Source organism: Citrus clementina, unplaced genomic scaffold (assembly GCF_000493195.1).
Source record: "Citrus clementina cultivar Clemenules unplaced genomic scaffold, Citrus_clementina_v1.0 scaffold_6, whole genome shotgun sequence".
Classification (NCBI taxonomy): Eukaryota; Viridiplantae; Streptophyta; class Magnoliopsida; order Sapindales; family Rutaceae; genus Citrus; species Citrus x clementina.
This window is the reverse complement of record NW_006262139.1, coordinates 24,953,675-24,975,033: the sequence shown is the minus strand read 5'-3', so window position 1 is coordinate 24,975,033 and position 21,359 is coordinate 24,953,675. Positions and strand designations below refer to the sequence as shown.

At 36.6% G+C, this 21,359-nt stretch overlaps 4 protein-coding genes and 1 pseudogene across 4 annotated transcripts; 2 read left to right on the top strand and 3 right to left on the bottom strand.

Moving 5' to 3' along the window:
- Positions 1-546: 546 nt before the first annotated feature.
- Positions 547-3,070, bottom strand: LOC18038042. Its single transcript, XM_024182663.1, has 4 exons — positions 2,262-3,070; positions 1,663-2,000; positions 1,007-1,227; positions 547-807 (listed from the first exon to the last, which is right to left on the bottom strand). The coding sequence occupies exons 1-4, from the start codon at positions 3,068-3,070 to the stop codon at positions 547-549; spliced, it is 1,629 nt and encodes a 542-aa protein (XP_024038431.1).
- Positions 3,071-5,090: 2,020 nt separating this feature from the next.
- Positions 5,091-5,786, top strand: LOC18038041 (protein DMP9). The gene has a single exon (XM_006431097.2). The coding sequence runs from the start codon at positions 5,121-5,123 to the stop codon at positions 5,784-5,786; it is 666 nt and encodes a 221-aa protein (XP_006431160.1). The 5' UTR covers positions 5,091-5,120.
- Positions 5,787-6,316: 530 nt separating this feature from the next.
- On the bottom strand, positions 6,317-9,318 carry LOC18038138 (annotated as a pseudogene).
- Positions 9,319-13,566: 4,248 nt separating this feature from the next.
- Positions 13,567-17,978, top strand: LOC18038137 (pentatricopeptide repeat-containing protein At2g36730). Its single transcript, XM_024182271.1, has 5 exons — positions 13,567-14,105; positions 14,284-14,597; positions 14,759-14,999; positions 15,092-15,408; positions 16,131-17,978. The coding sequence occupies exons 1-5, from the start codon at positions 13,584-13,586 to the stop codon at positions 17,584-17,586; spliced, it is 2,850 nt and encodes a 949-aa protein (XP_024038039.1). The 5' UTR covers positions 13,567-13,583; the 3' UTR covers positions 17,587-17,978.
- A 414-nt stretch (positions 17,979-18,392) lies between these two features.
- Positions 18,393-20,428, bottom strand: LOC18039113 (amino acid transporter AVT1I). Its single transcript, XM_006431093.2, has 3 exons — positions 20,100-20,428; positions 19,238-19,845; positions 18,393-19,147 (listed from the first exon to the last, which is right to left on the bottom strand). The coding sequence occupies exons 1-3, from the start codon at positions 20,236-20,238 to the stop codon at positions 18,629-18,631; spliced, it is 1,266 nt and encodes a 421-aa protein (XP_006431156.1). The 5' UTR covers positions 20,239-20,428; the 3' UTR covers positions 18,393-18,628.
- Between the last annotated feature and the right edge of the window lie 931 nt (positions 20,429-21,359).

Below are 21,359 nucleotides of genomic sequence, written 5' to 3'. Positions count from 1 at the left end.
TATTATATTGAGGCATTAGTGTTGGCTTGGGCTGAATGGTCGATTGGTTCCTTTCGTTCTCTCTGTTGCGTAATGACTTTTAGGAAAAGTCAGTGGCTTTTCCGATTTTCAAAGGGCTTTCCGTATTAAGGGAAGGCTGTTTATCAAAGTGAATTTGGTTTCATGACTAAAACATGTTGCAAAAGGAACTTTAGACACTGTGATAGTAGTAACTTTCTCATATCCTTTTGCATTGTCCTTAATTAGGTTAAAGAAAGCAGTCAAGAGTATATTATCTATTACTGAAAGAATTGGGCCCCCTCATTGATTAATATGCACAAAGAAAATTGAAAATTTTCTTTTGATTGATTAGAGATAGTACTTGGTAATAGTTATACGCAAGGTATGTACTGATTGATGAAAATGAACACAAATTTTTATTACATGACTTACATATGGGTAGTTTACATAAATAATGTAGAAATTGAGCTTAAATGGCTGACAGTTTCCTCCACTTTTTATGGGACAAATACAAATTCTAAGTTTAGTAATTTCATCTGAAGATAGTCAAGAAAGGGGAAATAATGGACCAGTACTGCTGCAAACTCTGAAAACCTTTCCTTCTTTAAACTCAATGTTATCTAGCTTTTCTAGGCACCATTTGAGTTGTGAAGATGATATTGTGTACATTTGGAGCACCCTTGATACAAGCTTCATGTCCATCATTGTGAATAATATCTCTTTTCTTTGTGATTCTTCAACAGGATTTAAAACTTTCTTAAGCCAACACCTCTGCTTCCCTTGTAAATCTTTCAACCATAGTTCCTTCTACGAAAAAAGAAGGAAAATAAATTTTGAAAACTTAGAATTTTTTAATGAGTCATTCTTCGCTGTGAATTTGAAACCAAACAATTTAGTCTAACAAGATGTATTACGACAGTATTGCTTAGCTCAACTATATATGTTAAAACTAAAAAATGTTTGCACCTGCAAATTTTCTTGGTCAATATTTAATTAACACCTTTACCTTTTGGAGATTTCTGTTTAGAGAGCATAGGATTTCCAAATCTCTTGGATCTTCCAGAGGAGGATAGGTCCATAATAATGAATTTTTGATAAGTTTCCACCAAGCTGGCTTCTTGTTGTCTGCTCTGACAAATTTCCCAAAAGCATCTACACATCTCTCAATGGCCTTCAGCACTTCTTTTACTCCTATGGCTTCTCCCTTTACATTTACATTTTCCTCCTCTGAAAAACCTTCTGGCCAGGCTTAATTAACTTAATTGCAGAATAAAATAGCATATGTAGATTTAGCATCTTCTTTTTAAGTCTACAGTCTACTTAATCTAGCGTGTCAAGTACGGGAGGCATTTTTCTTGAAAAGGAGATTTCTAACGCATGCTTTAATATTCTATCCGGAACGTCATTTGGATCTTGCTGTTTGTTTTTATAATATAATAAGGAGGTTGCCAAGATTACAGGTTATTTAAAATATTAGCAAACAAAATTTTATAACATTTTAATCAATAAAATAAAATCTGCATCTCAACTTGATATTTATAATTATAGTTATAGGTTCAAGTCTCTAGAAAGTAAATATAAAATATATCCCATATAGATTGTTTTCACAGGCATGACCAAAGTAAATATAATATATATATTAACGATTAAGAGAAATATTACCTGATATTTGAGGAACTTGGAGGAGACTCTTGAGAGCAAATCTTCCCCTCACATAATTCCAAATCCTCTTGCCTTCACACATTTCATCTTCAAGAAACCTTTCTAGAAGTACTTGAAATTTCTGAAATTCCCCTACAACATTACCGTAAAACACACCGTTTTGAGAGCTGGATTCTGCGAGAGCCTTGACCTTTGTGTATTGATACTGAAGAGCCTCCCATGACAAACATGACTGAGCCACATAAACAATTTCAAAATCACTTTCTAAGCTTCTTAGTAGCCGCTTTTTAGTCTGTTTGCTCAATGACAGATGTGGAGTTGACATTTCCATGGCCTCACTGTTGCTATCAAATGAACTAGGAGTCCCCAAAAATTGCTTGTTAAGAACAGAACCTGCAGAAATAAATTTGATGAATATATTCTAGCTAAGAAATTAATTAATTTATATCTATAAATTTTATAATAGTAAACATCTACCAGACAACATTGCTTAAGTTATGATGAACAATAGTCATGTGTCGCCAGTCGGTTAATCCACAACTTCTACACTAATAACAATCCTAAATATAGCACAATTTAAATGAAAAAGAAACGACTACCTACTTATTCCACAAGTTCTATCATAATTGAGTAAATCGAACCATCTCATTCTTTCAGTGTACTTCTTGTAAAAAGGATCTGATTGATCTTGATGCTCGTCTCTAACAGCTACTTGCCTTTCCGCAGCTACTGAAGTAATGGAGACACAAAGTGCTGTTGGTGGAAACTCCGTCATATCTCGATTTTCGGCTGGCGAATAGGAGCTACAAGCAGACGACGAATCTAATTCTTCAACCGAACCCACATCTTCTGAGCATGAATTGGATCGGCAAATTATGGAAGCTATATAACCGTCCATGCCAGTGTCGTTATCCGAACAAGAATTGAGTTCTTCCATATTCTCGTCTCCGTGAAGAAGAACATGTTCCTCAAAATTAATTTCCTCTACAAGCTCATTTTTCTGAAACTCAATTAGTGTTAGCTTGCATGGTGTTGGTGAAATGTTTGAATAAATATATGGGTTACCAGTAATTTCATTCCTGTTACAGCTTTGCACAACCAAAGAAAATTTCCCAGCCTCTTCTGTAACTACTTGAACATCATTAGCCACTCTATTAAAGGATAAGAAAATTTTGATGATACGGTTTCTGAAAAACCTGAAAACAAACAAAGCCAAAAAGCAGACGATTCTAAAAGGATAAAAAGTTGCAAATAGAATCCACCGGATGAGCAATTGAAGCCAAAGAAAAAGCTGGCAAAAAAGGAGAAAAAATGGATGGATATAGAAGCTCAAATAAAACCACTTCAAAAATCCGTGTGGGATGATGATAGATTCAATGATAAACCAACAGGATATCAAAAGAGCCATTCCCATAAAAAATTCAAGACTACTTCTCCATGACTTTTCCCAGTGGATGGCAACTGCAAGAGCTACTATTATAGTTTCATCTGTGCTAATAATATATTAGTTTTGAGTAGTCATCAACACTCGAAACTGCGAAGAAAGAGCCAAATTAGAAATTTATGTGCTAGTTGTAATAAACAAATTAATATATACAGTCGTTATCAACAATGATAAATTATTATGTCAAAAATTTCAGTTTCTTTGCAAGGTAGACAAGACTTCGCTTAGAATATATTTTGTTGCAGAACCTGAATAACCCCTTTGTTTATGTTTTAACATTATAAAACTTGTATGCTTGCAAGGATCCTATCCACAGCCTAATCGATCATTTTCTTCTGAACGTGTGTTTCAACTCTGTCTTCCTGATCCAAGTTCTCTTAAGTTCAAAAGAAAACTCGGGTCACGAGTTCAAGAAGCTAAAATTAGTGGACCTTTTATATTTTTATCTATCAACCCACGATTATAAATTCAAATTATATATGCTCAGAAAAAAGTTTAAATCAGGATATGTCACAAAATTACACATCGATAGCTCGTGGTGTGTGTGGGGTGGCGCGAGGGATTCAGATTAGGATCTTGCCTATGTTTTTGCTCTTGGTTGAAACTTAAAAAGTGAAAGTTTAACTGCTGAAGACACGGATGAAGGGAATGCGTAATAATAAGAAATTACGAAGAAAATAATAATTTTTTTTTTTGATGACATGAAACTATTACTCAAATTACAACTCATATTAAATGAGAATATAACTGATATGTACAATCATATATATATATATATATATATATATATATATACTGAGATCTGTTGACATTTATTTTGATATGGCACCGCTCAGATTTTTAACCCTCTCAAATATTCGAGGGATGTCAAACTCTCAGTCTGGGAGAAAGACTGCCTTCACTCAAGCTCTGAGGCTCTAAAGACATTTATTTTGATATGGCACCGCTCAGATTTTTAACCCTCTCAAATATTCGAGGGATGTCAAACTCTCAGTCTGGGAGAAAGACTGCCTTCACTCAAGCTCTGAGGCTCTAAAGAAGTACATTTAAATGAAACCCCTGCAATGCGTTTGCGGAGGCTCGAATCCCTTCCCTCACATTTGTGAGAGAATGGCTCTAGCCACTTGGGCTAAGCCCAAGTGGTTATGAAGAAAATAATTAAAGGGAAGAGGGTGTAAGATAATACGTCATGATTGAAAAACGTTCTTACATCACAACTAGATAATCACGGACAAGTGAACGAACATTAGCTACCAACTACATAACAAATTAACTATCAATGTCTCACTATTCCCATAGCTCAGCACTTACGTAACAGTAGAAGGAAAATCCTTTAAAGTATTTTCGGCGTACTATCAATTGCTTCCCTTCCGTTTCCTCGAAGTAACAACACTATTGACATTTTAAAATCGATGAAAGAAAAAAAAAAAAAATTAGCTGGGATGAGAGATTCCAAGCATTTGAAGACTCAAAAGTGTCGATTCTTAATTTGCGTTTAAGCCATTTTCTAAGCAATAAATGTTGCAATTTTTACTCAAAACGAAAATTTTAGTTTGTGGCCGTGGGGAGTTCAATTAGTATGTTTTGAGTTTGTCTGATATTCAAATGATATCTTAAAAAAAATAAAAACCAAAATGATAGTCTACCTATATTGGAGAGCGTATATATTATACACATGTTAACAATAGGGATGGACAAAATTCAAATTTAATATTTAATTCCTTAAATTTTTCAGAGTTTAATATCGGATGGTCATTTAAATAACGTTAATTGAACAACACTCTAGAGAAAAAAAAAATAATTAAACCAAATAGAATTTTCTTTTTTTCCTCATAAAACCAACCGTTGGAAATAACTCGTACATAATTAACCGTTAATAACTACCTCCAGAAATTCAAATTCAAACTCACATAAAAGATCCTTTATATATCGAACAAAAACCAACTACTTGAAAATCCTCTTCTTTTAATTAAACCATAATCACTCCATCCCTTATTGCTTAACAAAGGAAAAAATGGAGCAACATCAAGAAGGAATTGGCATAAAAATCTACAACGCAACCCCGCCAGAAGGTTCCACTCCACGCATGGCGGATGCCCTTCCAGCAGAACCTTCCTCCGGTGTCCATCAGCCCGGAAGAAAACGCCGTGCCGTCGCAAAAGGAGTGCAGAAAACGATATCAAAAACCTCCATGCTTGTCAACTTTCTCCCCACAGGCACTCTCTTAACGTTTGAAATGATCCTCCCTTCGGTGTACGGCAACGGGGAGTGCTCTCCGGTGAATACCCTAATGATCCACGTACTACTGGGGCTTTGTGCTCTCTCTTGCTTCTTCTTCCACTTCACTGACAGTTTCCGGGGACCGGACGGGAAAGTTTACTACGGATTTGTAACGCCGAGGGGGCTGGCGGTGTTCAAGCCGGGGCTTGAAGTTGAGGTTCCGAAGGAGGAGAGGTACAAAGTAGGGCTTACGGATTTTGTGCATGCAATGATGAGCGTAATGGTGTTTGTGGCGATTGCTTTTTCAGATTTTAGGGTTACTAGATGTTTGTTCCCGGGGCATGAGAAGGAAATGGATCAAGTTATGGAGAGCTTTCCATTAATGGTGGGTGTCATTTGTAGTGGCTTGTTTCTTGTGTTTCCTAATACTAGGTATGGCATTGGTTGCATGGCTGCATGAAACCATTTAAGGGTTCCATTAATTATTATTATTTGTGCCTAGTTATATACAAGGGAAGTGATTATATTTGTAGACTATAGTTAGTGCCTTATGTTTATGTAGAATAAAAGTTAATTTCTCGACTCAATCGGGAAATTATGGTGTGTTATATGTATCTCTTGTTACGTTGAGGAAATGTTAATGTATTTGATAGTTACTTGTTTTTACCAATAATTCCTTTTGTTTACAAATGAACGATGGCAAAATCAGGATTTTGATTTAATAGACGGCATAACATAGTATTTAACTGTTAACATGAGGAGGTCAAATAACATGAAATTTGCATATCTCTTTGCCTCGAATGAGAAATTAAATTGGCTATGTTAATTCATTCAGAGGTCACATCCTACCATATGGAATGAACAAATACAAAGATTTGTGTGACTTCTATTTTACAAATGTAACGGACATTAATCTTTCTATCCCCTCTGTATAGTAACTGTGAGTACTCTATGAATTACTCTGTACAATCTCTTTTATCTTTCGAAAAAGTACAGTATGGCATTGATCTCTCGAGGGGGAAAAAAATAAGAGTGTGTAACCAATTCCTGACTAACTGTATGTATGTAAAAAGGAGAAAATCAAACTAGGGTTTCAATTGATGAATCTGGCTGTTTCTCATCGACTTGCTTTCGAATGTCTAATCTAAATGTAGCATCCCGTAAATTAAATTGCAGAAGAAGAAGTGTGGAGGTGATCCTTAAGCCGAAGTTAAGGTCAAAGCTATTAGCTAGCTTAATTATCTATCATCACAACATTTAGCTAATCTTTCCTCTTTCAACTTCTGCCACAGACAGAGCATTTCTCTGGGGCTTTGGTAGTGTGCAACAACAAACTGATCTCTGCACCCTTCGTTGTACACACGTGGTTCATTTATGTAACTTACTTGCATTCCAAGTTTCTTCAGTTGTGCTATCCAGATCCCCATTGCCACATCCTCCAGCTTGAACATCTGTATCAATCGACCCTAAATTTAGCAAGAGACTTGATGTACTTTCACGTGCAGGGCAAAACTGCAAGCCCATCTGTGTTTACTTACCTTTAAATGGCCTTTATGTCTCTTAGCAACTGCCTTAGCTATGTCATATGATACCACATAACCAGGACCATGTGCCCAAGGGGGGTAAGAACTCTCAGGCCATTCCTTCAAAATTAGAGAGTTTTTAGAGATGAACTCATCTGTATGGAACTTATTTTGATAGTTGCAGTAAAGAAAGTTACCTCAGGGCTGATATACCATTTACTATCAGGACTCCGATGAGGCCTTGCATCAGCATTGATGAGACCATACAGCAAGCCCTGCGTCACATTTGCTCTATTTAGAGAAGCTAAAACTTCATCCACGCGAACAAAAGCATCATCATCTGTTTTCATCACGTACTTAGCTGAAACAACTTCTGTCTGTCAAAAACCATAAAATAAGACAACAGGATAAACAATTTTAACTTTGGAACAAAAAATAAATAAATAAATAAATAAACAAAAAAAAGAAGTAAGAGCTTACCCCAAAGATGCATATTGCTACAGTCTTCCAGGTTATAAGACTATAATAGTCAACAAAAGGCATCAGCTGAATGTCTCTATATGTTTGTAACTCGGTCCAAAGTTCCTCATTCACAATCTGGTTTTTATGCTGTGGCAGAGTGCAATCCCTTTCAGTATTTAGCTTCAGACGTGCATGTATTGAGAAGACAAAAATAGTGAAAAATGGTACTCACCAGTCCGACAAAAAAGCGTACTGCAACAGCTCCTGCCTTCACAGCAGGGTACTGCATCCATGCTCTCCGAACAGCCATCCTTCGCTTGAAATTGTTCGCTGTAGAGAAGACACCAATGAATAGGTCTAGCCGGTGATGCAGGGGAAGTGGAACTGATCTCAGATCTTCAAGGTCAACAATCTCATCTAAAACCTCGGATGTGGGTAAGCCACTGGCCAAGACTGAAATTAATTCCAAGTCTCCAGATATCCTTACTTCACTTACAAGCCACGGCTCCAGACTCTGAAATCATCACAAAAATTGCAGAAGAGTTTGGAAGCATAAACACATAAGCATACACTGCGTTCACAGAGAAACAAGTGAAATTAATTACTTCGCGGAAAGCAAAAGATGTTATGTGCTTTCCATCAACCGTCATCTGAATTCCTTCTTCTCCCAACCTCAGCGTCATAACAGACAAGTAGCCTTGCTTGAAAGGGAAATACTGGCTAGCTCTAGTTTTGTTCCTCTCCATTGATGAGCGTAAGGAAATGTATGAAGATTCATTTCCTGTTAACTTTCTGCCCTCATTGTTACCCACAATTTCATTGCATTGCTTCAGCTCATCCACTGCTTATTATGCAAAAGAAAGACTCTATGTTAAATGAGAAGCAACAAGAAGCTCTAATGCGACCATGCCTTCGCAGTTCTATTCAATGATCTTCAAATGACCTCAATAAGCTCAGTATTCTCTTGATTTGTAACACATAATAGTGCAGCAAAGCAATGTCACAAAACCAAGTGTTTTCCAAATGGAAATATAGAGATACCAAATTCTAAAAAAGATGCAAAATTGGGCTTATGTCCTATGTAGACACCTAAAACAAAAAAAAGATCAACATTCTACTCGAGTTACTGGCATACAAGAGAGAACTGATGCATCAGGCCATAAAATTTATTTCAGATTGCGAAACTCTAAAAACAGAGGAAATAATGTATACCAATACCTTTCTTATTTTTACCGGGAACTGGCGAGGGGCACCGCTCCTCTTCACCCCAATCTTGTGTTGCAGTCCATGTGTTTTGAACAATTACAGGATTCTCGGTTACTTTATCACCATGAAGTCGTACATTGTAATGCAAAACTAAAGGAGGATCTGCCTCCCCTGGAGTAGGCTCCCCGGTAAGATCAATTCGAAAATCACCAAGAAGGCCATTTGGAATGCCTATTATAGTAATAGAAGAACCCTGAATCAGGCCACAAGGAATCCGTAGTCTATAACCACTATCACCAAATCCTGTGGCATTAATATTACTAAGAAAATGTGGACATTGTTTCTCCTTCACTTTGTGAACTGAACTTCCATTTAAGTCACCATGTTGGTCCTTTCCAAAGGAATCCATAAGATTGTCCCATGCAACTCCGGCTTCTCTAAAAGCCTCTACTGCATTAGGCAAGCCCTGAGAGTACTTAATCAGATGCTTCATCCGATTCCACGTCATCAAAGAACTTTGCACTTCTTCAGAGAAGTTCCTTCTAAGAAAAAGTCTAGACACCAATGTATCCGCAGAAATAACTTGATTAGCAGAATCTGAGTCATGTTAGTGAACAGCATCTGTGCGATTCAGTGGATCAGTTGAGTTGATGGTAACGGGAACAAACAGAGTGCTCTCCCCAAATGGGTTTTCCAGCACGGCATGCCTCAGAACTAGTAGCACAAGAAAGAACCCAATCAAACCGCCGCCAAACCATTTCTTCATTTTTCTTTAACACTTTCACATCAATGGTTAACAAATCGAAGCCTATACACTCGCCTAGTCTCTTAAAGTGCCTCTCTAGCTAATATTGTACCCACTACAAGACGAATCCACACAACCCAAGTGATGATGAAACTGAAATTGATGATCTGCAATTGAAGAACAATACATCCTTGTATGAAATCACTTGTAGCAATGTTTTCTGTTTTACGAAAAAGGTCTAAAAAGTAAAAACTGTTGCAACACATTGAAAGATTCCAAATTTCCAATTAAAAATGCTACACGAACTATGACCCCAAAATAAACCAAACCGGTTCAGGACTCTTTAACGGTTATAAACTCCTATTAAATTCAAAATGCAGTGTCACCGACTCTTAGAAGCAACAAAACCCCATCTCCAAATTCTAAAATCACGACCAAAAAAAAACTGACCAAGAACGCTAGAATACAAAAAACTGAAACAAAAACCAACCATCAATTACAAACTAACCCCAGATGAGAAAAAAGTAATCACATATCAACTTCATCTGCATTCATTAAACGAACTGCGTCAATTCAAATAACAGCAGCAGAAGATACGTAAGATTACTACATAAACATATACCTTAAAATCAGTTCTGCAAACATAAGAGAAGATGAAGACACAGAAACTAGAAAAGGGCTTAGAAACCAAGAAAATACGAGTAAAGAATGAAGATTTGTTGTGTTGTTTGGTGAAATGCACTGTTGTTTGTAAGTTTGAGACTTTAAGCTTATTAATATTCTATTATTATTAAATATTATTAAATATTACTAATTATTATTTTTATGAACTTGAAGTCTACGCCAAAACAAACAAAGTGAAAGCAGTTGTTGTTCTGATCAGGTGTTGCTTTTGCTGTCTTGTGTTGTGTCTTCGGTAAATACAATCTAGGATGATCTATTTTCCTGTAAATTACCAATCATGCCACTGAAAGATGGCCAGGTGGTTGACAGTTAATATATGTAATATGTAATGTTGCCGGCTCGCCGGGCTTTCTGAGTTAGAAGTTTACGACACCGTTTTGAGGCTGCGTAAGGAAAAAGAAAAGATTTACGTGTAGCTTTGACTGGATTCTTTTCTTTTCTTTTGCTTTCTTTCTATTTTGTGGGGGCTTGGAACTTTGACTAGTTCCTTGCACCAAAAAGCAAAAACTCTTCTTAATTATTGCAAATATTTATTATTCATGGAAATTTTAGGTAGGTTCTTCAAAATTTAATTTAATTTGAATAGATCAATTCAATTCGAATCAATATAGATAAATTAATTTTAAAATCATACCCTAAAATTTTTCTTAAAAGATCTATTTTAGATGAGATGTCATCCATCATGTGGAATTAAATTAATTTGTAACAATTTTAAAAAAAATCTTGTGTCATTTGATGGGTACCACCTCCACGCACCAACTCATTTGGGACGAATTTTCTGGATTTTTAGATAAGTAGCATAATTTTTATTTGAATGATTATAAAGAATTAGATTTAGGGGTGGCAAAACAAATAAACGAATAGAATTTGAATTGAATCGTAAACGAATTGGGTCAAAATTATATTGATTCGAATTCAATTCATTTATTAAATAAATTGAAATCTCAGGATTTGGATTTAATTTGTTTATTAAACGAATATTCGGTTCAATTGTTTAATTCATTTAGTAGAATTAATAAATGAATCGAATCGAATCCGGATTCATTTTTATTCGTTTATCCTATTACGAATGCATAACGAATCGAATTGAATCAGCATTCGTTTACAATTCATTTAGAAAAATATAATTAATAAACAAAATTAAGCAAAATAAAATATAAAAAATCCACAAATTTAATATCCTACAACAAAATACAAATAACCCAAACCATATTCTATGATTAAATATACAATTATCCAAATACGAAATACAAAATCCTTAATAATACAAATAACCTTCAAATTTTAAAATATTTTCAAATAAATTTAAGGACAAAAAAATAATTTAATTAAACAAATAAGAAACAAATCGACCTGTATTTGATTTGTTTATGACCCGTTTATTAAATGAATCTAAACGAATAAACGAATCAATATCTTTAAACCCATATTCGATTCGTTTAATTAGTGAATCAAATCGAATTCACCTATTTATTAAATTAATTAATTGTTTCAAACCCAAACCCATTTAATTCACATCAAATCGAATAAACGAATCTTAACCCATATTGCCACCCCTAACTAGATTAGAATTATATATTGAAATATTAAATTAGTTTGATTACGCGAATAATTTTACTAGAAAAATAAACACAAGAAACTCATCAGATCTAGGGCTAAATTACGGTATCCCATGAATTATGTGAACACAAGGCTTGTTAACCAAAATGGGGACAATCGTGAAACTAAGTCAGCGATTTCATAAAGCTATGCTTGTTGCCTAGTTCTATTACCGTTGGTACTTATTTTTCAAGTGTTTGTTCAAAGCCTACCAAATTGGAGTGGTTACAGCAACATCACAGCGCATGAAATTATGATCATATAAATATTTGACCACCTTTCCCTTTCTTACCGAAAGCTATATATTTAAGTTAATGCACTAGCTTATATCTTACATTGTGGGCATTAGTTCTCTTCTTGGCCTCTTAATTGCTACCATCATTTTGTTGCATTCAGTGCGTTCCTTACCCACCTTTACGGTCTTCTGTTTAGTGTAAAATTAGTGTATAAAAAGGTTTGGAAAGTAGACATTGACGGTGTGTTTGTTACCTGAAATTAGATTGCAATCTATCATTCTATTAATTAAAAAAATAAATTGTATAATAATTTAATATAATTGACAATAAATATTAAATTATTTTTAATTCAATAAATATTAATATTAATAAAACAATAATATTTCACATAATATAGTTCATGTTACACTAAATATAATACTATTTAACATATTAATACAATACATGTAATATAATATAATTAATACTAAAATAATATAATATAGTATATCAAACACACCTTAATGAATTTTCTACCACTCATAAAAATTATGACGTGCCCTAATTTTGGGACATGATTAATTAGACCCATGAAAGTCCAAATTTCCACCACCTCATAATATCCAAGTGTATGGTTGTAAAATTCATCGAACCAAAGTGACGAAAAGAAGTGTACATCTATGCTGATGGTTGATGGTTATGGTTTTTGGCTTCATTTCATGATTCAGCCTGGACTTTTCCAGGGACTGATATACGGTTGCAGAAGCACTCGGTCATGTATATAAAAGCTCTCGGGTGCGTTTTCTAGACCCTTCAAGATGTTAGACTAATTAAGCAAGTAATATCAACTCAAGAAAAGCCAAATGGAAGTGCTGGAAACATCCTATTATCACTATTTAACAAACGGTTCTTCACTTTCCCTCCCGAGACAAAATTTAATCACGAAGTCAGAAACCAGAAGCAGAAATCAGCTTAACAAACCAAGCGAACAACCAATGTCTCCTGCCGTGTCTTTGTCCATCTCCCACCTTCCAATCTGCAAATCTCAGGACATTGCAAAAGATACCCACATCCCAAAAAGCACTTTCAGAGAAAGCCCTTTCCATAAAACACCTACAGATGTCGAACTTAGTAAAAGAAAGCTGTTAAATTCCACTGCCTTGGGGCTTTTAGGAGGGCTGTCTCTTGTTCAGCCAGCAAAATCAGCTGAACCTGAGAGCCCAATTGAGTATACTTCGAATAGAATGACTTATTCAAGATTCTTGCAGTACTTAGATGAAGGTAGTGTCAAGAAAGTAGATTTGTTTGAGAATGGAACCGTTGCGATCGCTGAGATATATAATCAAGCACTTGACAAAATCCAGAGGGTCAAAGTTCAGTTGCCAGGATTGCCACAAGAGTTGCTGAGGAAAATGAAAGAGAAGAATGTTGATTTTGCTGCTCATCCAATCGAAATGAATTGGGGAGTTTCTTTACTGGACTTCCTAGCAAATTTTGGCTTTCCATTGTTACTACTTGGCTCTTTGTTTTTAAGATCATCTTCTGTAAACAGTCCTGGAGGTCCTAACCTGCCATTTGGCCTTGGAAGGTATGACTTGGATTATATATTTTTTTAAATTCTCAAGCGCGGGCACTTGTAATTTGTTAAAATTTGGATCGGTAGCGATTTGTAGGAAAAACTGAGCAAATTTTTTGTCGTTTAGCAATTCTCTGTATAGAGATATGTAATTTTAACAAAATGCCTACGTCCGAAAGATAGGAATGATCATAGCATCCATTAATATTGTATTTTTCCTGTAAGCAGGAGCAAGGCCAAATTTGAGATGGAGCCTAATACAGGAGTGACATTTGATGATGTTGCTGGAGTTGATGAAGCAAAACAAGATTTTCAAGAGATTGTGCAATTCCTTCAGACACCAGAGAAATTCGCCGCAGTTGGTGCAAAAATTCCAAAAGGAGTTCTATTAGTTGGGCCACCAGGGACAGGAAAGACGCTGTTGGCTAAGGCCATAGCTGGAGAAGCAGGGGTTCCCTTTTTTTCTCTGTCAGGATCGGAATTCATTGAGATGTTTGTTGGTGTAGGAGCTTCAAGAGTAAGAGATTTGTTTAACAAGGCCAAGGCGAATTCGCCATGCTTGGTGTTTATTGATGAAATAGATGCAGTGGGGAGGCAGAGAGGAACTGGCATTGGTGGAGGAAATGATGAACGGGAGCAAACTTTGAACCAGTTGCTTACTGAAATGGATGGTTTCACTGGGAACAGTGGTGTGATTGTTATTGCAGCTACAAATCGGCCCGAAATTCTTGATTCTGCTTTGCATAGGCCTGGAAGATTTGACAGACAGGTAAGTTATATTTAAGTAACACACACTCTTTGTTTGAGCTTGGTTCACGTAACAAGCATGCTTGGCATTGGTTTTGCACTTGAGCCTTTACCCACCTAGCTTAAACTTCTACGTCAAGCGGTAACTTGAGAGATTTTGATTAGACATCATCCGACATTTTTGTTGTTTTTTTGAGCAGGTCAGTGTTGGGCTGCCTGATATAAGAGGGAGAGAGCAAATATTAAAGGTGCACAGCAACAACAAGAAGCTTGACAAGGATGTATCTCTCAGTGTTATTGCCATGAGGACTCCAGGATTCAGTGGTGCAGACCTGGCAAACTTAATGAATGAAGCTGCCATTCTTGCTGGTAGGAGAGGAAAAGCCAACATTACTCTGAAAGAAATTGATGATTCAATTGACCGAATTGTGGCCGGAATGGAGGGCACCAAGATGACTGATGGAAAGAACAAGATCCTGGTTGCTTACCATGAGATTGGACACGCTGTTTGTGCGTAAGTATATTCAGGGCTTGTTTGCTACTATAAAATAGAATCACTAGTTGAGAAAATTTTTTGGGAAAAATAAAATATGTTTACAAATCGTTCTAGCTTCGTGCTTTTAAAATAAAGCTGAATGACAATGGTTATAAAAAAGTACTACATATATTTTACAGGACATTGACCCCAGGACATGATCCAGTGCAGAAAGTAACTCTGATCCCTAGAGGCCAAGCTCGAGGGCTAACATGGTTCCTTCCTGAGGAAGATCCTGCACTCATCTCCAAGCAACAGCTTTTTGCCAGGATTGTTGGAGGACTTGGAGGAAGAGCAGCTGAGGAAGTGATTTTCGGAGAAGCAGAAATCACAACTGGAGCAGCAGGGGACTTGCAGCAAATTACCCAGATAGCAAGACAGGTTTTGTAACATGCTTCCACAATGTGTTCCGCTTACAAAATTTTCTGAACTTTCAATCTGCTGCTAACAATTTTTCTTAATTTGTTACACAGATGGTAACGAGGTATGGCATGTCCGAAATTGGGCCATGGACACTGATTGATCCTTCAGTGCAAAGCAGTGATGTCGTGATGAGGATGTTAGCAAGAAACTCAATGTCAGAAAAACTTGCAGACGACATTGATAAAACAGTGAGAAATATAATTGAAAGTGCTTACGAGGTTGCAAAGAATCACATAAGGAATAACAGGGAAGCCATTGATAAGCTTGTGGATGTGCTTATGGAGAAGGAAACACTTTCAGGAGATGAATTCAGGGCGGTTCTATCAGAATTTACTGATGTATCTGCAGATCAAGTTGATAGAACTCCTATCCGAGAGTTGATTAGCGCCTAAAGAGTGTCATTAATAGATTGTACCCTTACTTTGTAGTCATGCTGCAGTACACAAAATTTAGTAACTGAAGCAAGCAAATCTTGTATATTTTTGTATCCATGGTACAAATTTACAGCATAGTAGGAGCTTTCAATCAGCAAAATTACTATTTTGTCTTCCTATTTTGGCATTCTTTGACATATATATTTTGGAACATGTTCTCAATATATATGTAGTTTTACAAAGAATTGTTGCAACAGATATAAAATAACTTTATTTGTGAGATATTGATCACATAATCCAGATTCTATGAAAGCGAACATTTTCCCTTCTTTAATTTTTCAATAGATCTGTTATATTTTATTAAATTAAGCAAGAACCAAGCAAAAAACTCTTTTTATGTGCTGCTCATATCAGGCTAAAAAACATAAAATAAATTACGGACCGTACCTTTATATTTTGAGTTTTTCATTCCATGAATTCAAAGGAGGCGAATAAAGAGAAACAACAAACCTAAAGAGGTTAAGACATAAATATTATAAGTTTTAGGGGTAAAAATGTGAACGATGAAACTGGGTAAATTTGCTTTTATCTTTCCTGAAATAGTTTCGGCCAACACGGTTCATTGCATGGTTCGTTTTCCAGTCCCAACAACCAATCATATCTTCCCTCCAAAACCCTCCAACTGTAATTCAGATTTGCTCTCTAAAGCCCGCCAATGCCTCTCTTTTCTAAAGCTCTGCTGCTCCAAAAAGCACCTCTATCAAATCCATGCACAAATCCAAGTCTCTGGTCTCCAAAACGATGCCCAAATTTTAAAGGAACTTGTGCGCTTCTGCACTTTATCATCCTCCAAAAACTTAACGTACGCGCGTTCAATTCTTTGTAACTACGTTAATGATTCAGTGCCCATTCCTTGGAACAATCTCATCAGAGGCTATGCCTGGAGTGATAGACCAAGAGAGGCCGTTTGGGTTTTTATTGATATGAAAAGAAGAGGAATTAAACCCACTGAATTTACCTACCCTTTTGTTTTAAAGGCGTGTGCAGAGATTTCCGGGCTTAATGAAGGGATGCAGGTTCAGGCGAATGTTACGAAGAGTGGGTTGGACTCGGATGTATATACTAATAATAATTTGGTTCGTTTCTATGGGTCCTGTAGGAGAAAAAGAGATGCGTGTAAGGTGTTTGACGATATGTGTGAGAGAAGTGTGGTTTCGTGGAATGTGATTATAACTGTTTGTGTTGAGAATCTGTGGTTAGGAGAGGCAGTTGGGTATTTTGTTAAAATGAAGGATTTAGGGTTTGAGCCGGATGAGACCACAATGTTGGTTGTGCTGTCTGCATGTACAGAACTTGGAAATTTAAGCTTGGGGAAATGGGTTCATTTGCAGTTGATTGAGAGAGGAACTGTGTTGAATTGTCAATTGGGTACTGCTCTTATCGATATGTACGCAAAGTGTGGAGCAGTAGGTTGTGCTAGGTTATTGTTCAGTAGGATGGAGGAGATAAATGTTTGGACATGGAGTGCTATGATTTTGGGATTAGCCCAGCATGGGTATGCTGAGGAAGCTCTTGAACTTTTTTCAAATATGAAAAATTCTTCAATAAGTCCAAATTATGTCACTTTTCTTGGGGTTCTTTGTGCCTGTAACCATGCTGGAATGGTGGAAGATGGGTACCGGTACTTTCATGAGATGGAGCATGTGCATGGGATTAAACCCATGCGCATACATTACCATACCATGGCGGATATCTTGGCTCGTGCTGGCCATCTAAAAGAGGCCTACACTTTCATAATGAACATGCCTTTTCAGCCTAACCCAATTGTGTTGAGGGCATTGTTGAGTGCAAGCAGCATTCATGATGCTAAATACCAAGATGGAGTGGGGAATGAGGTGAGAAGGAGGCTGCTTGAATTGGAGCCCAGGGGGAGTCAGAATCTAGTGATTGTTGCAAACAAGTATGCTGAGGTCGGGATGTGGGAGAAAGTATCAAATGTAAGAAGGTTTATGAAAAATGTTGGGTTGAAGAAAATGAAAGGAATGAGTTGGGTAGAGCTTGGAGGATCTATTCATAGGTTCTATTCTGGGTATGATTCTCAGGTTGAACTTGCAGGAATTTACCAGATTCTTGAAACATTGAACTTGCACATGAAGGTACTAAATTTTTAATAGTAATTTTTTATCTGCTTGTATCTCAAACGGTGGATGTCTGCGGTCATTTGATTTTTCGGTGAATCATCTTCTACTTGCTACTCCGATTCTGTACCTTACCTTGAGGCTCCTAAAAATATCTGCTAAATAACAAGGCGCTAACCGCATTAACTCCTTAATGAAACCAGGAAGTGACAATGGCATAAACTTTACAAGATGCTGCTGAAGTTTCAAGTTTTTTTTTTTCCCTTTAATAATTGGTCCCTGTTTCCTTCCTTCCCTTCTTCATTTCTTTGTAATTTGTCCACTGTTTTGCGTACATTTTCTCATTCATTTGTCAGCTTCATGTGCAAGTTCAATGTTTCAAGTATCTGGTAGACTCCTGCAAGTTCATTAAAGTGAGTGGCTGAGGATCCAATTTGTTTTTTTTATTTTTGGTGGGGGGGGGGTGTTGTTGTTGGTGGGTGTTTGGAGTAGCCTTCGTAACGTTTTGAGAATTGAAGGACAAAATTGATTGGTTACTGTAACAGAACTAGTAGTTTAACGTTTTTATACATAGTGTCCGATTATTTGCACAAGAGATACATAAGTACCTACTACTGCTATCAAAACAGCCAATGATACAATGCCAAGAATGGCCATCATTTCACAGCCATATCTACGGTATAGCTGAAGTGGTCCTGCCTAGATATGTGAATAGGGCAATACATACCAAAAGGTTCGAAGAAGGAGCGCGCCAGTATGGATATGGTTGTCTGAGCCAAAGCGAGCTCATTCTTCTGTTCCCAAGGTAGATTCAAAAATGAAAATGAAATAAGGGATACATTCCAAACTGTTGGGGTCGTTGCGTGGCCTCAAAGAATTGTTCCCCCGGTGTGAAACGTCACGAATTGGATGGCAGGCACAATTCTTACTACGAAGTCATTTAGCCGTCTACAAAAGGAAAGGCGTCGGTACTGGTACGGAGTCACCGTCAAGACAAACTTGCCGAGTTTGATTGATATGGTGCTAGAGTATAAGCTTGGACGGACCAACCAGGAACACTAGAAGTTTAACGTTTTTATACATAGTGTCCGATTATTTGCACAAGAGATACATAAGTACCAACTACTGCTATCAAAACAGCCAATGATACAATGCCAAGAATGGCCATCATTTCACAGCCATGTCTACGGTATGCACCTGAAATCTTCAGATAACATAAGCAGGGTAGTATAACTGAAGCCGTCATACTCAAAAATGCTCCAACCAGTGCCATGAGGTAGCCGAAAAAAGGGACAACAAGGGCTACAATCACCGTGCTTATTACAAAGCCGGTGCTGATTAGGAGGCTATATGGCCTCTTACTGTACTGAGTTGAAAACCGCATTTTGATAGTATTCACAACTGGTGTAACCATCAATGCATATTTGGCAATGGGATTTACCATAGTGGTGTATATTGCCACTCTTGAGCTCAATTTTGTGGTTGGTAGATTTAAAGTTATCTGTGATTGAACCTCAGAACCGAACATCAAGTACCCAAAAACTGCCATTGATGCATAAATGAATGTACACAAGAAAAAGCAGACAAGCAGGACCTGCAATAACACAATGTTATGTCATAAGCACAAGTACAGCATTACAAAGCTCTAAAGAATGAAATGAAACAGAAACAAACTTTTACTTACATGAGAGAACTGATGTTTTTTCTTCATGGAAGTATACAGAGTTGGGAAAACAGGATGAGCACAGTAACAAAAAGCATATAAGCTAATAGAAGTAGGGATTCCTTTCCAATTAACAAGTGTTCCCTTTCGATGAAACCCAACTCCATCAAAGGCACCAGTAGAAAAAATTGATCCAAGTGTGATAATAGAAGCTAAAACCCCACTTGCTGAAACATAAGAAAGAAGGCTGAGATTGTCCAACCAAACTGTGGGCAGAATAATAAGGGCAATAATAACAACAAAGCTTTGCTTGCCACCAATTGTCAATCCTCCAACTTCAATTGCAAAGTTTGGAAACAAATTCTCTAAGTTATCTCCTTCCAGTATCAGGAATCCGGTGGCAACCAAGTAGAGCTCTATGTTCATGAAAATTGAAACAATTATTCTCCCATTCCTCCCAAATGCCCGGTCGCCTATATCGGGATAACTTTTGATGTTAGAATCCAGATCCATGCATCTTTTAATCAACAAGCCTGAATAGAATGTTGCTGCGGCGATAAGGAACAGAAGTAGCAAGCTCAACCATCCCCCTGATGCTAGTGCATATGGGGTTGACAGGATCCCAACTCCTGGTACCAAAATAATTGAAAATTAGTTAGTGAACCACATTGCTTGCTTAAATGTGAAGAATAAGCATATGGAATGATGCTAATTGAACTCCTAGCTAATATATATGCTCATTGTTCTAAACAAAAAAATTCAAAAAACAATTTCAATCAGTGAACTAAACAGATAATAGAATGCTACAACAGATTTGTCTGACAGTTCAATCAATATATTCAGCTGATTTTGATTGTTTTAAGAAGAAGCTTAGAAGTAGAACCTGACAAAGCATTGACTCCATTGAAACAAGTTTTGAAGAAAGAGGTTTTGCTTGTTCTTGAATCATCATTACCAAGATGATTTGCTTCCTCATCAACGAGGAAGGGCACATCCAAATTGGAGGCATCATCATTAAACATGGCTAAGGCTTAGTGTGAGTGAGTATGTGAGGAAGAAGAGATGAAGTTCAAAGGTGCTACAAAAAGAGAAAGAGTAAGAATCCAGTGAGAGACTTGCTAATTTAAAGAGTAGATTAATTGGTAGATCTTGGAATTTTGAGTAGTTTTTATAGCTTCTTCGGCTAAGCTTTGTAACGTGTTGTAATGCAATGCAAAGGTGTCAACTTTAAATTGAAGCTAAAGATACATCTTAAGTTTTAAAGGTGCCAGCAAAATTTTTTTAAAAAAATGGTGTCAGCATTTATTGTCCTAATGCTACAATACAAAAGCTTCCTTCTGGAGAATCTGTTTTTAACAGTTTTCTGAGTTACTTGCTACTTCCTCCTGGATTATGGTATCTATCTTCAAGTGAATTAATAGAGACGCCATTGCTATTTTATTCTAATACAAATCATTGAAATTTTGACCATGTGATGGGTACATGAATAAATAATTATAGCCTCTGTCTATACATGTATATAGTTTTCTAATATGAGATGTTTTTTATTCATTTTTGTCACTTAATAAAATAGTGTTTGCCAATTCGTAGGTGAGCCTAGGCTCTAGCTTTAATATTCTATACAAATCCAAGTCATTCATATTGTCTGTCTCTCACCGCCACTCAAGACCATATTCATCTGCAAGTCATTCACATTGCAATCAACACTCAACCTTATATTAACTGATAGCCTAGTTTTCGATTTCAGCTGATGCGAGGTATTTTCCATTCGATTTGTAGCTAGTACTCTTCCACTTCTACGTGCGCGCACGGCAGCCATGTTTTTAATGTCGGAATGGAGGCTTTTTATTGGTTTACCACGAAAATCCGGCTGGGGTTGCTACTCTTCACCTTGCCCGCACTATCAACATCATAAAACATAAAATAATATGAACTCGCAAACAGCTTGTCGATAAAGATGATGACCAAACGAGTCACGCAATTAAGCATGCGGACGATATAGGTGAGCATTAGAAAGTTCAGAGGTAAAATGGGAGGCTGAGATGTTTTAGAAGATTTTAATTATATCTTTAACACAAGGATTTTTTCAGAAGCAGCAGACAGAACATACTTGATAGAAATTTCAACATATTAGCATATTTTT

What these genes read in the sequence shown, in the direction of transcription:
- LOC18039113 (XM_006431093.2), bottom strand. Translation starts at nt 20,238, where the DNA reads ATGTTTAATGATGATGCCTCCAATTTGGATGTGCCCTTCCTCGTTGAT. An exon ending in TGGAGTCAATGCTTTGTCAG is followed by an intron (nt 19,846 to 20,099) that starts GTTCTACTTCTA and finishes TTTTGGTACCAG; the next exon opens with GAGTTGGGATCCTGTCAACC. An exon ending in AAAAACATCAGTTCTCTCAT is followed by an intron (nt 19,148 to 19,237) that starts GTAAGTAAAAGT and finishes GTGTTATTGCAG; the next exon opens with GTCCTGCTTGTCTGCTTTTT.
- LOC18038042 (XM_024182663.1), bottom strand. Translation starts at nt 3,070, where the DNA reads ATGGCTCTTTTGATATCCTGTTGGTTTATCATTGAATCTATCATCATC. An exon ending in AGAACTTGTGGAATAAGTAG is followed by an intron (nt 2,001 to 2,261) that starts GTAGTCGTTTCT and finishes TGATAGCAACAG; the next exon opens with TGAGGCCATGGAAATGTCAA. An exon ending in TAAACAGAAATCTCCAAAAG is followed by an intron (nt 808 to 1,006) that starts GTAAAGGTGTTA and finishes CTTTTTTCGTAG; the next exon opens with AAGGAACTATGGTTGAAAGA.
- LOC18038137 (XM_024182271.1), top strand. Translation starts at nt 13,584, where the DNA reads ATGGAGCCTAATACAGGAGTGACATTTGATGATGTTGCTGGAGTTGAT. An exon ending in CTGGAAGATTTGACAGACAG is followed by an intron (nt 14,106 to 14,283) that starts GTAAGTTATATT and finishes TTTTTTGAGCAG; the next exon opens with GTCAGTGTTGGGCTGCCTGA. An exon ending in ATTGGACACGCTGTTTGTGC is followed by an intron (nt 14,598 to 14,758) that starts GTAAGTATATTC and finishes TATATTTTACAG; the next exon opens with GACATTGACCCCAGGACATG.
- LOC18038041 (XM_006431097.2), top strand. Translation starts at nt 5,121, where the DNA reads ATGGAGCAACATCAAGAAGGAATTGGCATAAAAATCTACAACGCAACC.